This window comes from Aedes aegypti, chromosome 3, assembly GCF_002204515.2.
Source record: "Aedes aegypti strain LVP_AGWG chromosome 3, AaegL5.0 Primary Assembly, whole genome shotgun sequence".
NCBI lineage: Eukaryota > Metazoa > Arthropoda > Insecta > Diptera > Culicidae > Aedes > Aedes aegypti.
Window position 1 is genome coordinate 328,798,577 of NC_035109.1, and position 25,529 is coordinate 328,824,105.

A 25,529-nucleotide genomic window follows, 5' to 3' on the forward strand; every position below is an offset into this window, starting at 1 on the left:
ATCGACCACACGATCAGCTACGGATAGTCGCTCCGGTGGCTGTTTCGCTCTCCAGTGGAATATCCGTGGTCTACGCGCCAACATCAGCGAGCTAAAGCTTCTCATCTCCGACCTCGAACCGTGCGTCGTAGCTTTGCAGGAGACTAAGGTGAACCAGACGGTTGTTCCGCCAGACTTCGTTGGCAGAAACTACACGTTGCTGCTACAGTCGACGAACGCCAACTACTGGCAACATGGTGTCGGCCTTGCCATCCGGGAAGGCATACCGTTCGAACGCATCCAAATCGATACCTCTCTGCATCTCGTTGCTGCTCGCCTTCACGCGCCGATCCAGGCAACTGTTGTGTCGATATACGTTCCGCCTAGTTCAGCTCAGTGCCAGACCGCACTGGATGAACTATTCGACCAGCTGGAAGGCCCGATTTTACTCCTCGGGGACTTCAACGCTCATCACATCGCATGGGGATCGCACCAATCAAGCGCGCTTGGGCGATTCATAGCCGAAACAACCCTGACGAAGCAAATGGTGATCTTGAATGACGGCTCAGCTACCCGCATCGACCCAGCTTCGGGTAACACTTCGGCGATCGATGTGACCATCTGCACAGAAAGTCTGGCTCGGAGGTTCACCTGGCGAACCTTAACAGACACGCACGGTAGCGATCACTTCCCGATTGCAGTATCCATACCTGGGTGGTCGAATCAGCAAACAACGCGACGAAAATGGCTGTACGATCGGGCTGATTGGGAGCTATACGAACGGATTACAGCAGAAACCATCCGCCCAGAGGTCGAGTGGAATGTAGGAAGCTTCACCGAAAAACTAATTGAAGCAGCGTCTAAGTCCATCCCGCGGACTAGTGGCCGAATCGGTCCGAAAGCGGTACCATGGTGGTGCCCCGAGGCAAAGGCGGCAATTCGTCGACGACGAAAATGTCTTCGGTCACTTCGACGTTTACAGCAGGTAAATCCAGATCAACCCGAAGCGTTGGCGGAATTTCAAGCAGCGAAAGCGGAGGCGCGAAAGGCGATTAAAGAAGCGAAGGAGAAATCGTGGGAAAACTTCGTAGGGAAGATCTCCCCGCACAGTACAACGACCGAACTGTGGCGCACGGTTAACACCTTGCGTGGAAATCGGCAGAAACGCTCAGTTATCCTCAAACGGCCTAACGGTTTCACGGACAACCCCGAAGAAGTAGCGGAAGAACTAGCGACGTACTACGGCGAAAGATCGGCGACGTCCAGCTACCCTCCATCGTTTCGGATGGCGAAAATGGCAGCTGAGAGAGAGTCCATAGATGTTTCGTCTAATACCGGCGACGCGTACAACGTTGACATCACCCTAGCCGAACTTCTGTGGGCTCTCGACAAAGGGCGAGGTGCCTCGACAGGTACCGATGGGATAGGGTACCCGCTGCTTCAACGTCTTCCCGTGTCCGTAAAATTTGTACTGCTGGAGCTGCTGAACAAGATCTGGCGCAACGGTGAGTTTCCTGCCAGCTGGCGGAACGCTCTCGTTGTCCCGATTCCAAAATCGAACTGCCAAGATTCCGGTCCTGCTGCCTTCCGTCCTATCTCGCTTACCAGTTGCATGGCGAAGACACTCGAGCGAATTATAAACCGTCGTCTAATCACGGAGCTGGAGTCGAACGGACGACTTGACAAGCGTCAGCACGCTTTTCGTGTGGGACGCGGCACAGACACTTACTTCGCCGAGCTCGAGAAGTCTGTACCGAACGCCGACGAGCACTGTTTGATAGCATCTCTGGATTTGTCGAAGGCATATGACACCACCTGGCGACACGGTATACTTCGCTCCCTGAAATCATGGCGGATACGTGGTCGGATGATGAATCTTCTGCAGAGTTTCCTCTCGGAGCGAACGTTTCAGGTGTCGTTGGGTGGTTACACGTCCAGAGAACAAAAGCTGGAAAATGGTGTGCCGCAGGGATCAGTGTTATCCGTAACGCTGTTCTTGGTGGCGATGCAGCCTATCTTCCGGGTATTGCCGAATGGGGTCGACATACTCTTATACGCCGACGATATCCTCCTCATCGTCAAAAGAGCTAAAAACGAAGGGCTACACACGAAATTACAGGCCGCCGTGAAGGCTGTCTATAAGTGGGCGAATAGTGTTGGATTTGCCATGTCTGCTGCCAAGTCGCATGTATTCTACTGCAGCCCGAATGCGCGTCGGGAGCCTGCGCGGAACATCATGGTTGAACAAGTCTCCATCCCGAAAACCAACCGGCTGAGGGTTTTAGGGGTCACTGTGGACCGTACCTTAACATTCAAACCGCATTGCAAAATGGCCAAGAAAGCATGTGAGTCACGGCTGAGAATACTCCAAATGATCGGAGCAAAACTACCGCGAGGCAATCGGACAAGTCTACTACAAGTCGGATCGGCGTTGGTAACAGCAAAACTGACGTACGGTATCGGATTGGTGAGCCGAGGAGGTCCAGCAACATTGCAGACCCTCGCTCCGGCATATAACAAAATGGTTCGGTTTGCTTCTGGAGCGTTTGTCACCAGCCCGATAATTTCGGTCATGGCCGAAGCGGGAACCCTACCATTTGAACTGCTAGCGGTTCAGTGTGTAGCGAGGATAGCAATCCGTATTCTGACGAAGAACAGTTGTAACAACACTCTTCCCTTGATTCGACGTGCTTCGGAACGTTTGGAGGAACTAACCGACGCAGCACTCCCTGCTGTCGGTCACCTTGAGAGACAGGGCGATCGTGCTTGGAATGAACGGAAACCTTCGATTGTGTGGGACGTGAAGAGAAATATTCGAGCCGGTGACCCTCCGGAGAAAGTCCGCCCAGTCGTCCAACAACTTCTGTCGACACGCTTCCGCAACTCGACCTTCGTCTACACTGACGGTTCAAAGCGTGAAGACACGGTAGGAGCCGCTTTTTATAACAACGGCATCTCCGGAACCTTTAGTCTACCGAAGGAGTGCAGCGTTTTCTCTGCAGAAGCGTATGCGATCAAGAAAGCGGTTTCAATTCCAAACATTCGGAACGAGGTGGTGATCCTAACGGATTCGGCGAGTTGCCTGCAGGCCCTAGAGGCCGGATCTTCAAAGCACACGTGGATTCAGGAGGTTGAAAACATAGTGCGAAACAAAAACGTTCGGTTTTGTTGGATCCCGGGACATGCTGGCATAACCGGAAATAATGAAGCCGACCGCTTGGCCAACGAAGCTCGACAACAACCGGCTATCGACATCCCTATCCCCGGCGAAGATGTACTGAGAGCGACGAAAGCAGCCATACGGCGCCGATGGGATTGCCAATGGTTTAGAATAAGAGATAACAAGTTGAGAGAAATCAAGCACGATACCAAGAGATGGACAGAACGTGGCAATGCTGCCGACCAACGCGTGCTAACGAGGTTGAGAATCGGCCACACCCGGTTCACACACACTTTTCTTTTGAAAAGGGAATCTCCGCCTACTTGCGAGTGTTGTGGAACCACAATTGATGTGCGGCATCTTATTCTGCACTGCAGGAAGTTTGATCACGAAAGAAGAAGATACGGCATCGATACGCTAAGCTTGAAAGAAGCCCTCGATGACAATCTAGAGAGAACAACGAGGCTGTTGAAGTATCTACACGAAACAGGATTGTACAAGACATTGTGAACATCGAAAATGAATATCGTCATGTAAATTAGATTGAACATCTTTCACCGACACGAATGCACCCTTCTGGTGTAAAGTGTCATTAATAAACAAACAAAAAAAAAAAAACTATTCTACATAAATTAAATAGAAATGATGTTTGTATCACACAGTTTGTTTTCCATTCTTTCAGTACTGAATTATAACGTGCATTTTAAAAGCCACTGAAAATAAGCAACTCAGTTGGGTGTATTTCCGATTTCTATTCCTAGCAGAATAAGCAGTCACATTTCATGTTTCCAATATTTTGATTTAGCGACCATCCCGGTTGTTCGTTGAAGGTGCTGAAAGCATTTCGCTTCCGTTCAAGTAGTCTCACAACTCATCCCTTTTAGGCACATCTATGGAGCACATCGTATCGAACGCGCAATTGTTCAATCGTTCCGCAAATAAACGCCTAAAGCTTTCGTAATCGCATAGCGTTTGACCTCGGGGACACCCGGGAATGTGTACCGCACGCTCCTGGTGGCTAAGCATGACATGGGTTCCGTTGGTACACCTGAAAAGTTAAGATTTATGGCCAAATTATCTGATGTTTGATTGATTGTAATACTCACTCAAATTGTGTGAACACCAAATTTGATGCAAACGCATCGATTTCACTGACCCTCCACTGTCGTTTCCGCTCGAAATCCTTATGCGTTAGCGGATACTCATCGCGGTGGAGACCAAGGAAAGCCATGCTCTTCAACAGCGTTCCCGAATGGGTGAAATAGAACGTGTGCGGTTCCAATTCCCCATCAAATCGCTTCAGCAAATCCCCAAAAGCACTGCAAGCCTGCTCGTACGTCAACTCGTACCCATATCCATCGATCCAATAGTACTCCAAATCCTCTCCAAACTCCAACAATTTCACAGACAGCTTATCGAACAAAGTGCACCACGGTGAAGTGTGCTTCTTGTTCCACGCCGTCTCGAAAGCACACGTCTGGTACATCAGGTGGATGCTATCAGCGTCCAGGAACGTTCCCACCTTCTTAGAGATTCTACCGATTGCTTCCTTCATCGGTTTGCTATTGTAGAATAATTCCACCTCTCGAATTGCCTCCGGGTTGTGCTTTATCTCACTCCTCCATCGTTGGCAAAGTTTGTAAAATCTCAACACCGGATCCCGCGAGAGCGCAGTTGGGTAATCCACATCTACCGTTCTGCCAAACAATCCTAGACTGAAATTTCTCGCGCTGTTTTCAGCACGTTCCGTCTTTGTGAATTTAAAATAGAAATCCTCCTTTTGATAATCTTGCGGCAGGTGCCTTCCGTATCGCGTTCGGAACCGCTTACCCAGCTGCTGCATCTCATCTACCCCTTCGGCCACCAGCATCTTTTCCTCTTCAACCCTCAACATCGGTTTCCACCGTTCGAACATTTCCAGTTCCTTCTTGCACAGCTTTCCATGCTGCAAGATGTCGTCCCGGATGCCCACCAGATCCGTGATCATCCGCTCGATCACCTTTTTCGACGGGTTTCGCGTCCCGTGTCGGAACAGTCCCCACGTGCGCCGTACCTGACATCCATCAATCTGGCCAATCGGATTGTATCCCCCGTCGCGGAAAATATGCCGGTACGGAGTTTTGGTTGCCAACCGCCGATGGACAGTCTCCCAAGGTTTCTCCGAACAGGCCTGCCCGAGAACCACCGTGGTCACCGAAATCCAGCAGACTATCAGCAATCGCAACGCCAACAGAGGTGACGATGGCATTTTAGCATTGCACTCGCGCGCGGGGGCCGGAAGCAAACTACCACGGACGAAAGGATTTCTATATGGTTTTATACTAAATCCTTGCAAACCTTGGCGAACAATTACGATAGACAACAGACGAGTGGCCGAGCCGAGCCGAAAACAGCGGTTCCGTCAAAACAAATAAACACCACCCACCACCAGCTCATTCATGCGCAATCAGTTGTAACGGTAGTATGCCAACGTACACTGAACGAAAGCTCCAGCCTTACATTGAATGATTTGTAATACACAAGGCTGAAAATATTCATATTCCTTATTTTGAATGATTATCAAGGAATATGATGCATCCTCATGCATCTGAACAAAAATCATCCAATTCTGAAATGACTTCTATTATATTTCCGTATAACAATAAGTAGACAGTTGAATTAAGACAACACAAATGAATACCATGCAATAACTGACGGATGTTATTTTCTACCATGCTCCTAATCAAAAATCATTCAACTATCGTGTGAAACATCATACGGATAACTAACGATCCTAAACGTCAAATTGTTCTTGGAATGTTTACCTAAAAATGGTTGAAGCAGCGTGGTGTTCCTAGTTTTGCCTTTTGGATTTCACAGGTAATTTCATTTTATAAAGGATTTTCCAGAATTATTTCTATAGAAATTATGTTTATTACTTTCAAGCTCGCATTCAAGTGTACAAAAACCACAAATCGTGCATCCCAAGGACTTTAGTTAGAATTCTGGAGTCACATCAGCAGCCGCTTCATGCAGGTGTCGTGCGGCCATGAGATCAATAATTGTAATAGTGAATTTGTGATATTGTTAATTTACAATAAAATATAATGTGTATAAAACTTTAATCGTTTGGTTATTGTTTGAAGTCGATTTGTATAATTTTCGTTATTACCAGGCATGTAATGACGGTTGTTTACATTGACGTATGAAAATCATTCAAACTCAAGCATCTTTTGAAAGGATGAAAATACTTTCAAGATAGGATGATTTCCATACAGTGCGATTTGTAAACAGATGATTTCACTGGAGATGAAAATCATCTTGAATGTGTCTGAAAATAGGTATGGGGCTCGGATGAGGCAAAAATCATTCAATCTATGGCGGGTGATTTCGTTCAGTGTAGTTATGAATGGGTGCACGGGTATGTGTGAAGGCGACGAATCAATGAACAGGAAATTGATCTAGTGACCGCTAGGTGGTGGCAGTACTGCTACTGAAAGTGTGAAAGGGGCTTGTTATTCGTAAAATCCCGATCAAAACGTATACCTACCCATGAATTAAATTTTATCACTTATTAGGCCGGAACAAATTTGAAATTCTACTTTTGTCTCCCCCCCCTCCAAAATTTCCAAAAAGTCAGAAGGGGGAAACAAATAAAATATCTTATTTTCAGTGTAGATTTTCATTATTTTCCGTGTTTTTTAGCTAGCTTTGTAATTCGTCTTTACTGTATTATATGAGATAACAGGTGTTAATGGATTACAAGTCCTCAATCTGTTCGTTTTTGGTAACAGTGTGGTCTATAGAAATAGATTTTTTTTTATGATTTACATGAATTCTTCTCTTCTGGGCATTACGTGCCCACCGGGACAGAGCCTGCTTCTCAGCTTAGTGTCCTTATGAACACTTTCACAATTATTAACTGGGAGCTTTCTTTGCCTAAGTTGCCATTTTCGCATTCGTATATCATGTGGCAGGTACGATGACACTTAATGCCCAGGGAAGTTAAGAAAATAGCGAAAAGATCCTGGACCGACCGGGAGTGTTACATTAGGGCTGTTCAAAATAAAAAAAAATTGAAAATTCAATCTCCCATATCTTTCTTACAATCCTTACCATAAAAATAGAGTTCGGTGAAATTTTCAGCTTTCTAGGTAGTGATTTGAAGGTGGCCCAAAGACGATGTTGGTTTATATGGAAATTACTATGGAGAAATGTTGAAAAATGTTCCAAGCACTTTAGTATCGGAATGTATGTACAAATTTATCATCCCATAGTAAAAACTCATTCTTCGAACCATAACAAAGAAGTTTGCTGAAGAGAGCAATTCAATCCGACCGATAGGAGAAAAGATATTCATGAGTTTGTTAGCTATTATTTAGCTTCACATCTACAAAATCCAAAACAAAATTTGCTCAAAACGGATTTGTTTTTTCAGCAACTTCCTTCATTAAGACTTGAAGAATAAGTTTTCTCTATGGGATGATATATTTGTACTTACAGTACTAACGTAATTGGAACATTTTTTAGAATTTCTGAATATTAATTTTCATATAAACCTACATCGTCTTTGGGCCACCTTTAAATCATCACATAGAAAGCTGAAAATTTCGCATAACACTGTTTTTATGGTGAAGATTATAAGGAAGATATGAGAGATTGTACTTTCAAAAATTTTTAAAATTTGAATAGCCCTTATGTTACATGCATGTTGGACCAAATTGATACAATCTAAATATGATTTCAAGTTGGATATAAGTGCAACATTTTCGCAGTCTTCTTGAAATTGTTAATAGATAGAGTACAATTTGAAAGCCGTTTTATGGAAAATGTTATGCGATCGATGTTACGAACAATGAACCGTGCCGTGTTTATTATTCAAACATTTTGATTTGACGGATATTGCGAATCTTTACTTAAATCCGCAGACTGTCCAACAAGTTGTGCGCCCGTGGCCCATGCGCCGAGTTGTGCGCCAGCCAAAAAGTAAATAAAGAAATGTCAAAATATCTCGCCCAGGAAGTGAATCACTTTTAGGGCTCGAGCCCTAAACTGGAGAGCGATCATAAATGTTTTATCGATACAAAGCATACGGAATAAAATTGTTCGTACCTTCTTGTGTTTAAGTTGCAAGCGATTGAAATGATTTTGACCGACCCACAAGTCGGCGCATAATCGATCGGCGCGCAACTGCGGTTTTGAGAAAAGATTCGCAAAGTGCCCAACTAGTACCAGACCATGGCGCGTAACACTCGAAGTGAAGAGGAAGTGATCGAAATGCTAAAAATTCTCGAGAAGCTCAATATATGTGGCAAACATGCTTTTTCGCCATATGAGAATAAAAAATGATGAATTTCCCTGAATTTCCATTTTATTATTTTTTGTCCCCCCCCCCCCTCGACACATTTTGATGGAAGGTGACAAAAGAAGATTTTAAGATTTGTTCCGGCCTTATTCCATCGTTTAAATCATTGGTTAAGGTACCGCGGGGTAAGTGGGTAAATGGGGTAAGTGAAAACAATTGGTATATTTAACTGAATATGTAAATTAACGTTTTTAACCTTCCTAATGCATTACACATTATGCATTAAGGCTAAGTAGACCGTCATTCGTTTTGGCAACAATGATGACTTTTCAGCTTGCATTTCAAAGTGATAAAACTCAGTCTTGATAGTTCATATTGACATGAAAATGTATCACTGTACGCGCTAACATGCATGAAGTATGCTGATACTTTTTCAGCTGTGTCAGTGCAAAACCAACTGATTTTCTTTGATTCGAAATCGTGAGATAAATTAGCAACAATCACCAACGACGCGTACAAATTTCAATGACGGCCTACTTCGCCTTAAGGGTCAAAAATGACCCATGATTTTAAAACGCTCTCAAAAATCCATTTTTGAACCGATTTCCGTTCTTTTAGCTTTATATGAAAAATATGGAACTCTAGAATGGAACCCTGAAAATTGTTTGTCAGTATGACCATTCTGGACGCAAGAGCACAAGGGAACCTGGAACCTGTTTCAGAAGGAACTGGCGTATATCATATTCAGCAGTTCATACACATGTCTATAACGACGGTTCAAATTTCATGGTTTTTCATTCAGATTTACAAGAGAACCAAGAGGACCAACATTTAGATTTGGCCGGTATTTCGGAGTATTCCGGAACCGGTTCCGCTAGGGTGTGATGTGAACAATTTCAGACCATCATATAGTACCATCATGCGACGGCTCAAAATACATGATTTTTCATCCAGATGTAAATGGACACCATGCCATATACCTGGCGTTACGCACCAAGTGGAACAGAGCCTGCGTCTCAGCATTTATTATCGGAGAGGTTTGCCATATTGTATACCTGGGAAGTCGAAAAAAATTCCAACCCGAAAGGATCCTCGACCGGTGGGAATCGTTTTATCTTACTGAAAAGCTGCGCGTTTACCGCTGAGGCTATATTGGTCTCTTGAACATGAAGTTATCATACTTGAATTTTATTTCCGTTATTACCAAATAAGTAAAAAAAATGTAATATAGGGGCCTATTATGTAAATCGAGCAGATTCATGTGACTCGTCTGTATTCATTGTCGATCAAAGCAAGCATGCATATTTTAGATGTCACCCGTCGACTCCCATAGTAATCCAGTCACATAGAGTGACAACTGTCGAAAAACTCGAGTGACAGAGCTAAGTCGAGCGAATTTTTCGGTCGACAGTGACACCAGTCGAGTCATTTTGATCGACTCGACTTATAAAATAGACCCCATAAGGAATCGAAATCATTCGACATAATTCATGTTTTGGATAAGCAAAACGACATTTTATTGCTAGCAAATTATAACTTTTGACATCAATCGCAATTTTGAGACCTGCTCAAATAGCGCACCAGACATCATTTTAGGAAAACCTCAGATATTCCTTCAAGAATCACTCTCTTCATATATCCAGAGGTTCTTCCAGAGAATTCTCCAGGAATTATTTCGAAAATTCCTTCAGAAAAAATCCCTACCGTAATTCTTACAGCAATTTCTTCACTAGGGCTTTTGCCAAAGATTCCTCCAGGAAAATATATTGTTTTCCATGATACATTTTAGACCAGTTTTGATAGGGCTCCATGAATATCTTAGCAATTCCTCCTGGAGTTTCTCCAGGGATTCGATAAGCAATTCATCCTCGGATTCCTGCAAACAATATTTACAGGCATTTAATTTGGTTATCGGTCTATTTTACTCGAAGTAAGAGGGAGCATGGAGAAGAAAGCAATGAATACTAGATGGATAGGTACCGTAAGGGAACGGCGAGAGAAATTGGATTAGATGTTGAAGAAGGTATACCATATGGAACAGCATTACTTGAAACGTCCTTCTTTCTGGCTAACGTCCCCTATGGGAACGGCTTGGCGTGTTATTCGAATAATACTACCAAGACATCCAAGACATTTACGGGGATTCCTTTAGAGATTTCGAAAGGAGTTTCTGCAAGAATGTCTCTAGTGAATACTAAAGTAAATTTTTTACTGGAATTCTTCCAGAAGATTCTCCCAGAAATCCTCCAAGATCTGTTTAAGGAAAGCTGCGGAATTTCTCCAGATATTTTTTAAACGATTTTTTCTGGTATTCTTTCAGAGATTCCTCTAGAAAATCAAGGATTCTTGCAGAGAATTTTCAAGGCAACACTTTTTTTATTTTATGAAGGGATTATTAGAGTATGGTAATATTCATATCTTCAAGGTTTCCCCCAGAAATTTCTCTAAGAGTTACACTAGGACATTTTGTTTCAATGGTTACTCAAGATATTTATTTAGTGATTTCTTCAGAATTTTCCCCGATGATTCCTCCACGGAAACATACAAAGATATCCTCAAGAAGTCCTCTCAAGATGCTTCCAGGAATTATTCCGAAAATTTCTTCTTGGATTCCTCCCTGGATTACTCCAGGGATTCTACCAGGAATTTTTGCAAGTGTTTCTCAACTTACATATTCCTCAAGAATTTCTTGGAGGAATTCTCCCAGAGTTACCACAAGGAAAATCGCGACATGAATTATTTTCATAATTTCTCTAGACTGACTTGGACTTGTTCTGAACCTCCAACGGGGATTCCTCTAAGAGTTCTCTTGAAATTCCTTCAATGATTCTCCTATGAATTCCTGCAGGAATTTAGTCATACATTATGCTAAGAACTACTTCAGGGATTATTTTACGAAAATCTCTACAAATATTCCTCCAGTTAATCCTCTACATTGATTTTTTTTTGGTAAATCTCTTCATGGAAACCTCCAAAGATTTCTTCTGGGATTTCTTGAAGAATTATTCCAGGGATTTTTCCAGAAGAGTCAAAACAGGGGCTACAGGGGTTTTTCCAGGGATTTCTCTACAAATTCTACCAGCATTCGTCGTGGGACACCTCCAAGGATTCTCCAAAAATCCTCCAGAAGCCCTTTAGAAATTCCTACAGGATTATCTCCAGAGGCTCATCCAGGGATTTTTCTAGTAAAATCTCTACAGCGATTCCTGCAGGGATTTCTTCAGCTTTTTCATCAGGAATATCACAAAGGATTGCTTTAAAAAAAATTCCCAATGATTTCCTCTAGAAATTGTCCAAGTATGAGCTGGTAGAAAATCAACTGCAATTTTAATGAAATATGCTTTTCGTGTACGCAGTCTTTATTATAAAAAAGCCGTTGAAAAAAAAAAGAGAGCCAAAAAGCATATTTTATGTTCCAGGGATATTTTCATAAATTCCTCTAGAGAATTCTTCTAGGAATCCCTCGATTGGCTCTTGCAAGAATTACTTCAGACATTTTTCCAGGAATTCAACCGGGGAGGCTTCAAGGGATTACTTTATTTTTTTCTAGAATTACAACGCATTTATCCGCATCGACCAAGGAGTGTGGGTTCGATTCCCGCTTCAGTTAGGAAAACTTTTCGTCGGGAACGTGTTTCGATTATGAAATTGGGCGTTGCATGCTGGTCCGTGGTCTGGTGTGGTGCTTCTTTAAAAGGACAAAAGGTCCACTTGAAGCATTTACGTGAAGGTGTTTTTTAAGGTTTCTCCAGGGATTGCTCTAGGAATCTTTTCAGAAGCTCATCTAGGATTCTTTCAAACATCTTCTTGAGAAAATAAGTTCCTAGAGGAATCTTTAAAAATCGCAGATGAAATTCAGGATGAATTATTATTCATTTTGATGAAATCTCTGGAGGAATTCATGGGTAAATCTATGTAGGAATTTATAGAGGATTCTCGAAGAATTGCCCGGAGGAGTTTTTGGAGGCCCAGAACGAGTCTCTGAAGAAATTTGAAGGGGAATTCCTGGAAGATTACCTAATAAAATCCTTAGAAGAATTCATGTAGCGATTTCCTGGATGCATGCCTGAGGAAATTCCTAAAGTAAACTTTTGAGGAATCCCTATAGAAATTCAAGAAGTTATTTATTGTAGAATCCCTAGATGAATCCCTCCAGGAGAATTTCGGGAGCGATCCCGAAGGAAATCTCAGGAATAATTTGTAGAAGAATCTCGAGAAGACTACCAGAGAATATTCTGAAGAAACAAATGGAGAAATATCTGGAGTAATGCTTCAAGAAATCGTTGTATTGTATTTTGGAGGAAGCCTTAAAGACATCACTGCATAAATCCTTGTAGAAATATTCCTGGAGGAATGCTAAGAAGAGTCCCCGACCAGATAGAAGAAACAAGATATGAACAGTTTTGCTCTTATATGATTTTATTATAAGACCAGTTGTTATAAAACATATACCGGTAGTAGTTGGAATAACAAATTTAACACCAAATAAATATACACCAAATATATTATACTACAGTCGACTCTCCACATCTCGATGTTCTACATCTCGATATCTCTCCCTATGTCGATGATTTTTTCGGTACCTTCAATCTGCATACATTTTCACTCTCCATATCTCGATATCCTCCTTATCTCGATATCTCCCTATCTCGATGTTGTTTTCCTTTCCCAATTTTCTCTCCGTATGTCGATATGCCCATTATCAAAGGCTACTAGACTAGATTTTAGAGATTCAAAACAATTTGCGAAGACAAAATGACATCTGTTTGTTTTTGATTTTCCTGGCAACGGAGTGATTTTCAATCTATATTCGTTAAAAATTTGTTCTATGTCTCGATCTCTCCCTATCTCGATGGTCCCTTCGATATCGAGATGTGGAGAGGCGACTGTAATATGATTACAAAACGTGTTCCGACCTGTCACAACAAAACAACATGATTGCAAATTTTGTTATTGTTCATAACTTTAGATGTTATTCACAACCAACTTACACATGCAATGTAAGAAATATAACAAATGTCATGTAATTAATCTGATACAAAAAATGTGACGAGTTAAGAACAAAGCCATATTGACAAAGTTATATGAACTTCTGTTATTATAACAGCTTTTGTTACAATATGTCATAATCTTGTTATGTGATTCTAGACGGATGTCTGAGAAGCCTGAGTGGCCCAGAAGTAATATCTGAAAACAGTTCCCTGAGGAATCGTTCGAGAGATTCCTGGAGAAATTCTAGTTAAAATTTTACTGAAGACATTCCCGCAGAAAGTCTTGGCGAAATGCCTGTAGAAATATCCCTGCAAAAATTCCTGGAATAATCCTTGGAAACGAGTTTGTCTACCTCGGATCCTTGTTGACGGCTGGCAACAATGTTAGTCGGGAAATACGAAGGCGCATCATCAGCGGAAGTCGTGCCTACTATGGGCTCCAGAAGAAACTGCGGTCAAGAAAGATTCACCCCCGCACCAAATGTACGATGTACAAAACGCTCATAAGACCGGTAGTCCTCTATGGGCATGAGGCGTGGACTATGCTCGAGAAGGACTTGCAAGCTATTGGGGTTTGCGAACGCCGAGTGCTAAGGACGATCTTCGGCGGCGTACAAGAGAACGGCGTGTGGCGGCGAAGGATGAACCACGAGCTCGCTCAACTCTACGGCGAACCCAGTATCGTGAAGGTAGCTAAAGCTGGAAGGATACGCTGGGCAGGGCATGTTGCAAGAATGCCAGACAACAACCCTGTAAAGATGGTGTTCGCTACGAAACCGGTCGGAACAAGAAGGCGTGGGGCGCAGCGAGCTAGGTGGATTGACCAGGTGCACCAGGACCTGGAGAGCGTGGGTCACAGTCGAGGATGGAGAGAAGCGGCCATGATCCGAGTGAATTGGCGAATAATTGTTGGCGAGGCTTTATCAAGATAATTGATGTAAAGCCAAATAAGTAAGTAAGTAATCCTTGGAAAAATCCCTGGAGGAACTTCTGTCAACATTCTTGATGGAATTGCTGGTATTTGTGGAGTTCTATCGGAAAAGGTCTGGTAGCGAACAAAATTTGCTTCTTGGAGAAATCTCAGGGTAACCGCTTGTGGAGCCCATGGAAAAAATCGCTGTAAGGATTACAGTAGAGATTACCGTGCACAGTATGCAACCAGTGGATTACAACAAAATTGTATCACAATTATATAAAGATTTGTTACAAATATCAGTTTTTTTCATTTTTGTTCATACACGTTGAGCTGTAATAATGTCCTTACATAATTAAAACAAAATCAGTTATAATAACAAAGGTTGTTTCAAATTTGTTTAATTCAATAACATAATTATTAAACAAATCGTGATAAAAAATCTGAAGGAAGTTACTTATACATGTGCGCTTTTATTCATGAAAAAACACAAAAAAAATTGTTATAATTAAGTTATGGATAATGACAAACTGAGTTATATTTTTGTTTGATTTGAAACATAATAAGTTACATTTTTGTTTAAATTATATTATATTTTGTTTCAATTTTGTTTAGTATAGAGGAAATTGTATTGTATTTTTTGTTATTTTATCTACTACCGACCAGTGGGTTACAACAATATTGTAGCACGATTATTTCAAGATTTATTTCAAATATCAAATTTTGTTTCAGTTTTGCTAGAAGTACTTTGAATTCATGGAAGAAATTTAAACATGATTGAAACAAAACCAGTTATAATAACAAAAGCTGCTTCTAATTTGTTACTAGTTAGAACATAATTATAATACATTTTTCATAAAATTTGTGAGAGCAATTGCTTATAACAAATTTTGCTATAATTCAGTAATGAAAATTAACAAAATGAGTTATATTTGGGTTTGATTCGAAACATAATGAGTTACACTTTTGTTTAAGTTATAACATATTTTGTTTCAGTTTAGTTTAGTTTAGAGTAAATTGTGTTATAATTTTTATTGTTTTAACTACTAACCATTCAAAATTATAACATACTTTGTTAGAAAAAACGCGCTAACGGAATAACAAAATCTGTTTCAACTCTGTTGTAATCCACTGGTCAGGTTACTCTAGCTTTTACTGTATACCTCCCTAATTCTCTGGTCCGTTCAAAATCCAGTTATGGAGAGTTGACTGTACAATCATTTTTTTATGTTTTTATGTTTGGGAAGCCCAGCGGTAAACACGCAGCATCTCAGCTAGACCAAACTAAGGGGCATGGGTTCGAATCCCACCGGACAAGCATCTTTCCGGGTTGGAAATTTTTTCGACTTCCCAGGCATACAATATCATCGTGCTTGCCAAGCGATATACATAGGCAAAAATAGTCAGATGGCAAACCTCTCCGGTAATAAATGTGAAGCTGAGAAGCAGGCTCTGTTCCACTAGGTGCGTAACGCCAGGTTTATGGCATGGTGTCCATTTACATCAGGATGAAAAATCATGTATTTTGAGCCGTCGCATGATGGTACTATATGATGGTCTGAAAATGTCCACATTGTAGTAAACGGAGCTATTTTTCACTTTTATGCAGAATCTAAACTTTTCGCTTACGGACTACTCAATCCATCTCGCGCTAAATTAACAACGGTCCAACAGTCGCAAAATTCCAATCTAGACTAAAAACCTACTTCCCCATCTCCAAGAGTAAACGAATGCCAACGTTCGAATCTATTCCGTTTTCTCTTTCGCACTCCTTCCAGTTCGTTTCTCTGTCATGTATCTGCCGGCAACCTCATCTCGTTCACGAGAATCGGTAGGTTGTGCAGAACAGACTCACACATACAACTATCGTCATTCATTATCATCATCATCATTGATTCCATTTTGGCGCTGTTTCAACAATCCTATGCGCAGCTCACAAGCACTCTCAATATGATTCAATCAAATATACAGCTCATTCACTACATCTCCAAGGGCGCTGCCATAGTAAACGCGTCGAGCGATGCGTGCGCGTGTGCGAGCCCGCAAAGCAGAATATCAACAACAGGAAATCCTTTGATCGCATCGCGTTCGCGGACGCGGACGCGTTAGGGCGATGACATATTGCAGGAGTAGAGAAGGGATAAAAGGAGAGAAGAGAAAAGAGTCAAAGCTCTCTCAATGCAAACTATATGGAAAACGCGCTTACCTGGTATACTGAAGGCGAAGTGAAGAGGTTCAAAGAGATCTGTGGAAATCATTTGCTGCTTCGACGCGCAAGAACGCAAGTGAACGCTAGAGGAATATGATATGACTGCGCTCGTTCTTGGCGTAAATGGAGCACGGATCAGAACGTTTGCTAGTAAATTAAATCCACAAATAGGGAATTTTATAATTAAATGAATTAACTTTTGTAACTTATCATAATTACAACTGATTTATTGATAAACTGTTACCGTGATGAATCAAAATCCGGACACTCTGGTGAAATTCAATCATTTCAATGTTAAATATCCTTCCTAGTGTGAGAATATTATTCCTACTATTAATGTCAACTATTGTTGACCATTGTAACATGAATCGACATCAAGTTAGTCTTGTAAATCATTAACAAAGACAAAAACAAAAGTCGGTTCCGCTCAGAAGAGCGTTTGCTTTCAAAATTAACGATAACCAAAGAAATTCTACTCAATGCGCCATCGCGTTTCGGCGATTCATCACGCGTTTGTTACGTGCTTATCATATGTGATTCATGTTCTGTAGTGATTTGTTTGTATTTTGTTCTCGGTAAAGTCAATAGTTTCGAAGAAATTAATGAAATGCATGTAATTCTGTGCTAGAAAAAGACTGTCCGGATACTTATATGTGTGGTTTCGAATCCTGACACAGTGTGTTAGCATACAATTTTTCAAAGTTCAAAAAGAAATACAACATCATAATTGTTCGAAAACCTGGAAAACTCGTTGAATGTTGTACCGTTGTGATTTTAAATAGTATTAACTGAAAATGTTTGTAAATTATGTGTAATTATTGGGGGAACGATGCACATATCACAAGTATCTTTTGAAGACTTCAAAACCTACGTTTTATGATGTTTTTGTGTAATCCAACAGAGGAACAACATTATTTTTACAAATCCATGAATCTTTGTATCGTGACATCAAGGTATGTTTAATGGTTTTTATTTTTTTTTTAAGAACAACTGCGATTTTTTGAATGTCCGGATTTTGATTCATGTGTGCGGATTTATGGACACGACATGATGCAGAATTAACTCAATTTTCATTAAATTCATTGTAAATTTAGTGAAAATTATCAAGTTCTAACCTAAAAGCTATCATCCCAAAGTAATGCATAATAAAATAACGATTAACCAATCGTATGCAAGCATTTGAATATGTGTATCATCTTAGGTGTTCGGGTTTTGATGCATCACAGTAATCAGTATTTTTGTTTTCTATATTATTTTATTGCTTTCTCCAGTTGATAACTACTTCAGAACATCTTTTATCATTAATTGTGGTGGAAGAATCCCTACTTGGTATTGTTGGCGAAAATGAAAAACTGTTTTCGATCGAAATGGCATTTGAATATAAATAAGAACAGGGGTGAATAATATTTTGCTTGTTCAGCACTAATCTCTCTTTTAACTATCTATATTTTTCAACATTTTTATTACAATCATGAATAATTATAATTCGTCAATCATACATTCCTTATTTCTATTTGTCTTGTTTCCTGTATACATTTTCCTCATGAATCGAGATAAAAAGATGTCGAAGAATGTGATCAGTTGATCATGTAAGCTCAGGCTTTGATTTAAACTTTCATCAGTTTGAATATTCACTCTTGTATAATTTTCAGAGTACTCTTGGCTTTATGTGACTCCATTTTGCTGATTTGAAGAGCTGTTAGATGATTTGACAGCAAATAAACAGAAATACAGAATGATAATACTGACATCTAAATTAGAAAAAAAAATCAGATGGATTTTCCATCGAAAATTGAAATTCAAGGTAAAAGCAATATTCTCCGTCCCAACCTCACCTATCTAAAATAATCTATCCAGCCCAATGTGAAACAAAACCAAAACAACGCCATTATGGGTTCCGGGCAATTCGATCGGATAAACCTTAAGTAACTGTTTGTAAAACGCCTCTAAAAACAGGAAATCTTCCTAGAGTTCTTGATTACGATTCAATATCAAGCACCAGTTCAATAAAATTTTGTGAAATATTGTGTGCAACACTATCATCCAAAGAATTGCTGTTCCATGATTCGATATTTCCATGAGTCGATGGTCCCTTCATTATCGACTCATGGAGGTTTCACTGTATCTAGATATTTTGTGCAACACTATGGCTTACGTAAAACAAACTTGCTCCTGGTGGATCACTTGTCAATGCGGTATATAAAAAATCGACAAGGCATGTTTGATAAAATCTCAAACTATATTAGGGTAAGTGTACCAGTTATGGCCATAGTGGTTCCCTATTTGGCCATACGTGATTACTTTAATGTCTTCAAATTTTGAAATTTTTTGTGTATTGTAGTAGTTAGTTTTAAGATATATCTTGATGTTAAAGCATATAAAAAGACTTAAAATGTGAAAGTTATCAAAATGTCACATATGGCCAAATAGGGAACCACTATGACCATAACTGGTACACTTTCCCTACTTAGTACAGACAGAAAGCGAGGATGTGAAAGAGGAGCGTACGCGTTGAAGGTCTCTCCATGCATGTTGTATGAAAATCGCGCTTACCTGGCATACTGAAGCGATGCGAAGAGGGATGGAAAGTGTGGTCAAGCGTGAAAGCAGTTCATGTGGTGCTTCGACGCGCGAAAACGCTTGAAGATAATTTGAACTATTATTGGCAGCACTAATATTGCGCGTGAATTTCGAACTGATGAAAACAGTTGGGAGTAAACTAAATTAACAAACACAAAAAAAAAGTTCTTTTTTATATTTGAAAAAAAAAAAAAAATGTGTGCTTTGTACCACTGAACTGATCTTATACAATAAAATTAGCCAACTCAAAATTATCACTCGGCCATTCCGTAGAAAAAAAAAAAGAAAACCATGGTTTTCTGGTTGTGCACAATGTTCCTTGACTTATAAATAAGAGAGTCGATTTGTTATCAATCATTAAAACCATAGCTTTTACTTTAATAAAGCGGGAAATTGCTCTCAAATTTGATCGATTATTACCCGTTCGGAAAATCAATATTTACTTAAAAATTAACTGCAATTGGAACCATTCGTGATCTTGTTTATAATATCGATGATTCAAGTTTAGAAAAGATTCCCATAAACCATTTAAAGTACTCGTAGAAAAGGTATGCAATTAACATACTATTTCATTCCATAGATACAAACATGATATTATATCTATAACTAGTGTATTGTTTAAACTTCCAGTCGTCGCGCGGTTCACCACCGTCAAAACCACCACACTGCTGTTGTGGACGAAAAGCGAGTTTTTTTTTTCAAAAGTATTGTACAAAATACAACAGCGCGACGACTGAAGTGTTAAGTGAATTTTTCGTTCATAACAGTAGAAGTTTAATAATTTAATTTTGATTGGAAAAAGGCATTCAATTTCAAAATTCTCGAAAATTATAACTTTTTTTGAAAAAATATTCGGTAGGCTTGATAGATATCATTTTTTTAATTTCTTTATTAGTATCATTTCAAACATTACATTCATTTCTTCTGTGTGTTCTGTGTTATTAGACAACACTATCATCCTAATTCGGTAAAACAAATTTAAGATTTTATTAACAACATATTACATTTCATTTGCTGTAGCAGTTCAGATTTTTTACAGGTGAGTTGATTTCACCTGCTTATAAGAGAAAAAACACGTTTTCAATTTACTTAACTTAACTTAACCTAAAAATATAACGCATTAATCGATAGAAAAACAATAGAAGATTGTAACGTTTTTGCCTGAAATTATCAATTATTTTATTTGACATTTGTTCCAATATTTCAACATTGGATATTTTATGTAACACATTAGTACTATACAAGGGAGGAAGCCTTAGAATCATTTTCAAAATTTTATTTTGAATTCTCTGAAGAGCTTTTTTTCCTGGTTACAATCACAACAGCTAGTCCATATTGGTACAGCATACAACATGGTTGGCCTGAAAATTTGTTTGCATATCAAAAGCTTGTTCTTAAGACAAAGTTTTGATTTTCTATTAATAATGGGATAGAGACATTTTACATATTTGTTACATTTGATTTGAACGACCTCAATGTGATTTTTGAAAGTTAAATTCTTGGTCAGATGTAAAAATATTGTATAATATTGGTCCCAAAATGCTGCCTTGGGGAACACCAGCTCTTACAGGAAGTCTTTCAGACCTGAAGTTCTGATAATTAACTTTAAATGTACGGTTTGACAGATAACTTTGAATTATTCTAACAATGTATGTTGGAAAATTAAAGTTTTTTAATTTTACGATCAAGCCTTCAGTGCCAAACACTGTCGAATGCTTTTTCTATATCTAGATAAGCAAGACCAGTAGAATAGCCTTCAGATTTGTTGGAACGAATCAAATTTGTTGCACGTAAAAGTTGATAAGTGGTCGAATGTCCATGGCGGAATCAGAACTGTTTATTGGCAAAAAATGAATGTTCGTTGATGTGGGCCATCATTCTGTTCAAAATTACTTTTTCAAAAAGTTTACTGATGGAGGAAAGCAAACTGATTGGACGATAGCTAGAAGCTTCTGCAGGATTTGTGTCTGGTTTCAAAATTGGTACAACCCTAGCATTTTTTCATTTGTCAGGAAAATATGCTAATTGAAAACATTTGTTAAAAATATCAACTAAGAATAATAAGCTACTTTCGGGAAGTTTCTTGACGAGGATGTAAAAAATTCCATCATCGCCAGGAGCTTTCATATTTTTGAATTTTTTAATAATAGTTCTCATTTCTTCCAAATCAGTATCCCAGGAATTTTCGAAAACGTTCTCTTGATTGAGAATATTTTCGAAGTCCTGAGTAACTTGATTTTCTATTGGACTAGTAAGACCTTAATTAAAATTGTGCGCGCTTTCAAACTGCATAGCAGTTTTCTTCTTCCAATGCCGGTATTGGCTTCTGAGGTTTTTTTTTTAATTTTAGATAATTTCCAAAAATTCTTAGAGCCAAGATACAATTGAGAAATTTTATTTTCAAAATTTTTGTTTCTGAATTGAGAAAAACGTTTCTTATTTATTCTGTTATATTTTTCTCCAATTTTTATGTTGTTCCGCCCACGCATTTACGGATCACCCACAGTGACGGATCACTTTGGCGTTCAACATCGAATAACTTGCCCAAAACATAAACGTTTACGTAAAACATATTTTTCCCATGTTATACTAATTGTCTTCTACCATTTGTAATGTTCAACCGCTAAATAACGGTGTATTTGACAAATGTTTATTTGGTACCACACAGCTATCATTATATGGTCGTTTTCTGTAAGAAGTGCCGTCAGCATTCATAAGCTCCCACAGGTGGTAAAATTCAAATGTTATAGCATAAAACATGCTCGTTCGCTTCGATTCAGTATGAATTCGTCATTGGAAAACATTTTTCTTGATTGTTGATTCTAAATACCAAATATTAGCACTTCTAAATAGTGATCCATAATATGGACCAGGAAATGATTGTTTACTACGGTTATGGATCACATCCAAAGAATGTAGATTTCTTCGCACGCCATCGAGAAGCAGTCTTCCTGCTTGATGAGAAATGATTTTAACAAACTTGATACATTCTACAGAGTCGCCTTTACAGCAGTGTTGGGAAACTCGTGAGTACTCACTGAAAACTGCAAACTCACTCGCGAGTATGAGTTGTACAGCTTGAACTCTCGCGTGAGTATACTCAGTCGTGAGTTTCAGTTGTACAGCTCATACTCGTGAGTGAGTTTTCGACTAACATTTACTCACTCGTGAGTAATTTTACTCACTTGAAATATTGTAAATATTCTAAAAGCTTGCGAATGGCTCAAATAAATAATAAGTAATAAGTAAGGCTATTCTTGGGGTGTCCTTATTCAAATGATAACATGAAAATTTTATTCTGAAAACTATTTGTTGCACGCAAAACGTTATTATAATATGAATTCTTAACACAAGCTGTAATTTATGTTTGGTGTTTCGCTGCGCACGTTGCATCGTAAATGCTCTTTTCTTCAAACGTTACACCTCTACTGGGAAAGATTCTGCTTTTAGCTTTGTGTACTTATGATATGAGCATTTCCACATTTATCAACTATGAGCTTGATTTATTTGTTAATTGACTATTTTTTTTATTCTCTACTTTACGATATGCAGCACTACTGCAATAATAAAAACCTGAGACAGAGACTCGACAAAACGTATCTGAGTTTTGTGCCAAAACTAATAAGCCTCTGATTGGTATGCCAAACAGCGTTGCCAGCAATATTTTGTGCGACAACTTCAGCACCAGCTTTTCAATTTTCACTTTTTTTCGGTTTTCTGACAACACATAGCATTACGATAGATAAGAGATTCCTGCGATTTTTCAACCATTATTGCATAATAGAGTGAAAGATTGTCTACCTGTCAACTATTACTCCGTTACAAGTTGGTGGCGTGCAATCTTGTATTGATATCTTCAGTAGAAAAAAGTTGCAGAAGATAATTCTCTGTACCACATCTAAGTTGTACTCTCTGACAGTTTTAAACTGAAAATAAAAGTTTTGGGATTAATTCGACCTAGACATAAAAATAACTAAATTAAAACACCATCAACTTTCTAATCACGTGGGGCAAGTAAAAAGTTTCTCATTAGAGATTGATTTTGTGTTTTCTTTTTAGGTAGCTATTAGTAAACAAGGTTCGCAATTATCATAGAAAATCGGAACGTGCTTTAAATTCAAGAAACACAATACTCAAAACGATAAAAGATGCAAGATAAGAGAACGCACGGGAATCTCATGGAATGTAAATGTAAAGCTAGTCCAAAACATAAAAATGGGGTATGGGTCTATCCACACAAAAAATAATCCGAACACTATTGAAGGATTCCGTTCCAAAAAATAATTTCTCTTGAAGAGTTATCTTATGTCATATCCGACTTTCTTTGAAACAAATAACGACCGGTGAAAATTCTACAGAGCCGAAACTGAACAGGAGAAAATTGAATTGACAAGAATAAAATTTTCTTTGTTTACATGTTTCTTACCTAAGGAACAAGACGCCCTAACTAATGTTGAAGTTAATAGAAATCGTGAATATAACTAAATTTCAATTTATTGTTCAAAAACTTGTGAAGCAAGTGAAAAGTAACATTTTGCATGAGCTTTTTCTGTATTTTTTTCATTTTTACATAAAAATCAATTTTAGCATACTGTTTATATTTGGTGGGAGTTAAGTTAAAAAATAAAGACGACCTCATTTATTTCAATTTAAAGTCTTTAGAATTTGAAGAATCTCAACTATACGATTTCCATTACCCACTTGCCCCACGGTACCTTATTCCATTTTTACTAATATTTCAATTCAACTTTGAATATCAATAGCATAAACGCGTTCAGAAAAAGTTACAGTATTTATTTTATGCCACTAAACGAAATAAATTGGCCTGGAAAGTATTTGAACACAACCGGACTTTTGGCCATTATAACTTGTTTATCCATTTTGAAAAACTGGGTCTGAATTCGGTATAGTTTAAACAACCATACTATAAAACTGCATATCACAATACACACTGAAGTCGACAACAGCTGTAAACACATTAAATTATTTACATTTACAGTCTTCCACCTAGTATAGAACATACTTATGTACAATCTTATTTTGCTATGGAAATTGGTTACTCACCATACTCACAAAGAGTAACTTGCTCACTCACCGAGAGTAATGACGTCATACTCACTGCGAGTATTACTCTTTACGTGAGTAATACTCGCAGTGAGTTATGACGTCATACTCTCGCGTGAGTTAGAGTAAGGAATGAGTGACTCACAGCGTGAGTATTACTCGCAAACGAGTACGAGAGTGAGTATTTTTTTACTCGTGAGCACGAGTTTCCCAACACTGACTGAAGCGATGCGAAGAGGGATGGAAAGTGTGATCAAGCGTGAAAGCAGTTCGTATGGTGCTTCGACGCGCGAAAACGCTTGAAGATAATTTGAACTATTATTGGCAGCACTAATATTGCGCGTGAATTTCGAACTGATGAAAACAGTTGGGAGTAAACTAAATTAACAAACACAAAAGAAAAGTTCTTTTTTATATTTGAAAAAAAAATGTGTGCTTTGTACCACTGAACTGATCTTATACAATAAAATTCCGCAACTCAAAATTATCATTCTGCCATTCCGTAGAAAAAAAAACCACAATGTTCCACGACTTATAAATAAGAGAGTCGATTTGTTATCAATCATTAAAACCATAGCTTTTACTTTAATAAAACGGGTAATTGCTCTCAAATTTGATCGATTATTACTCGTTCGGAAAATCAATATTTACTTAAAAATTAACTGCAATTGGAACCATTCGTGATCTAGTTTATAATATCGATGATTCAAGCTTAGAAAAGATTCCCATAAAACATTTACAATACTCGTAGAAAAGGTATGCAATTAACATACTATTACATTCCATAGATACAAACATGATATTACATCTATAACTATTGTATTGTTTAATCTTCCAGTCGTCGCGCGGTTCACCACCGTCAAAACCACCACACTGCTGTTGAGGACGAAAAGCGAGTTTTTTTTTTTCAAAAGTGTTGTACAAAATACAACATCGTGACGACTGAAGTGTTAAGTGAATTTAAAGAAATTATTCGTTCATAACAGCAGAAGTTTAATAATTTAATTTTGTGTGGAAAAAGGCATTCAATTTCAAAATTCTCGAAAATTATAACCTTTTTTGAAAAAATATTCGGTAAGCTTGATAGATATCATTTTTTAAATTTCTTTATTTCTTTCATTTCAAATATTACATATATTTCTTCTGTGTGTTCTGTGTTGAATTCTCTGTGTTTTATTTTGAATTCTCTGAAGAGCTTTCTTCCTGGTTACAATTACAACAGCTAGTCCATATTGGTACAGCATACAACATGGTTGGCCTGAAAATTTGTTTGCATATCAAAAGCTTGTTCTTAAGACAAAGTTTTGATTTTCTATTAATAATGGGATAGAGACATTTTACATATTTGT

The 25,529-nt window shown here is 38.7% G+C and overlaps 2 protein-coding genes and 1 long non-coding RNA gene across 3 annotated transcripts in view; 1 reads left to right on the forward strand and 2 right to left on the reverse strand.

Annotated features, from left to right (window-relative positions):
• Positions 1–25,529, reverse strand: part of LOC110677839 — a 52,445-nt gene that overhangs the window by 16,475 nt on the left and 10,441 nt on the right. The gene's annotated exons all lie outside the window — the stretch shown is intronic.
• LOC5574784 (multiple inositol polyphosphate phosphatase 1) lies at positions 3,841–5,574 on the reverse strand. Its single transcript, XM_001655294.2, has 2 exons — positions 4,246–5,574; positions 3,841–4,187 (listed from the first exon to the last, which is right to left on the reverse strand). Exons 1-2 carry the CDS (start codon positions 5,385–5,387, stop codon positions 4,004–4,006), a joined length of 1,326 nt encoding a protein of 441 aa, XP_001655344.2. The 5' UTR covers positions 5,388–5,574; the 3' UTR covers positions 3,841–4,003.
• On the forward strand, positions 5,912–6,243 carry LOC110677840. The gene is made up of 2 exons (XR_002501230.1): positions 5,912–5,998; positions 6,065–6,243. It is a non-coding gene; the product is annotated as an uncharacterized LOC110677840 (long non-coding RNA).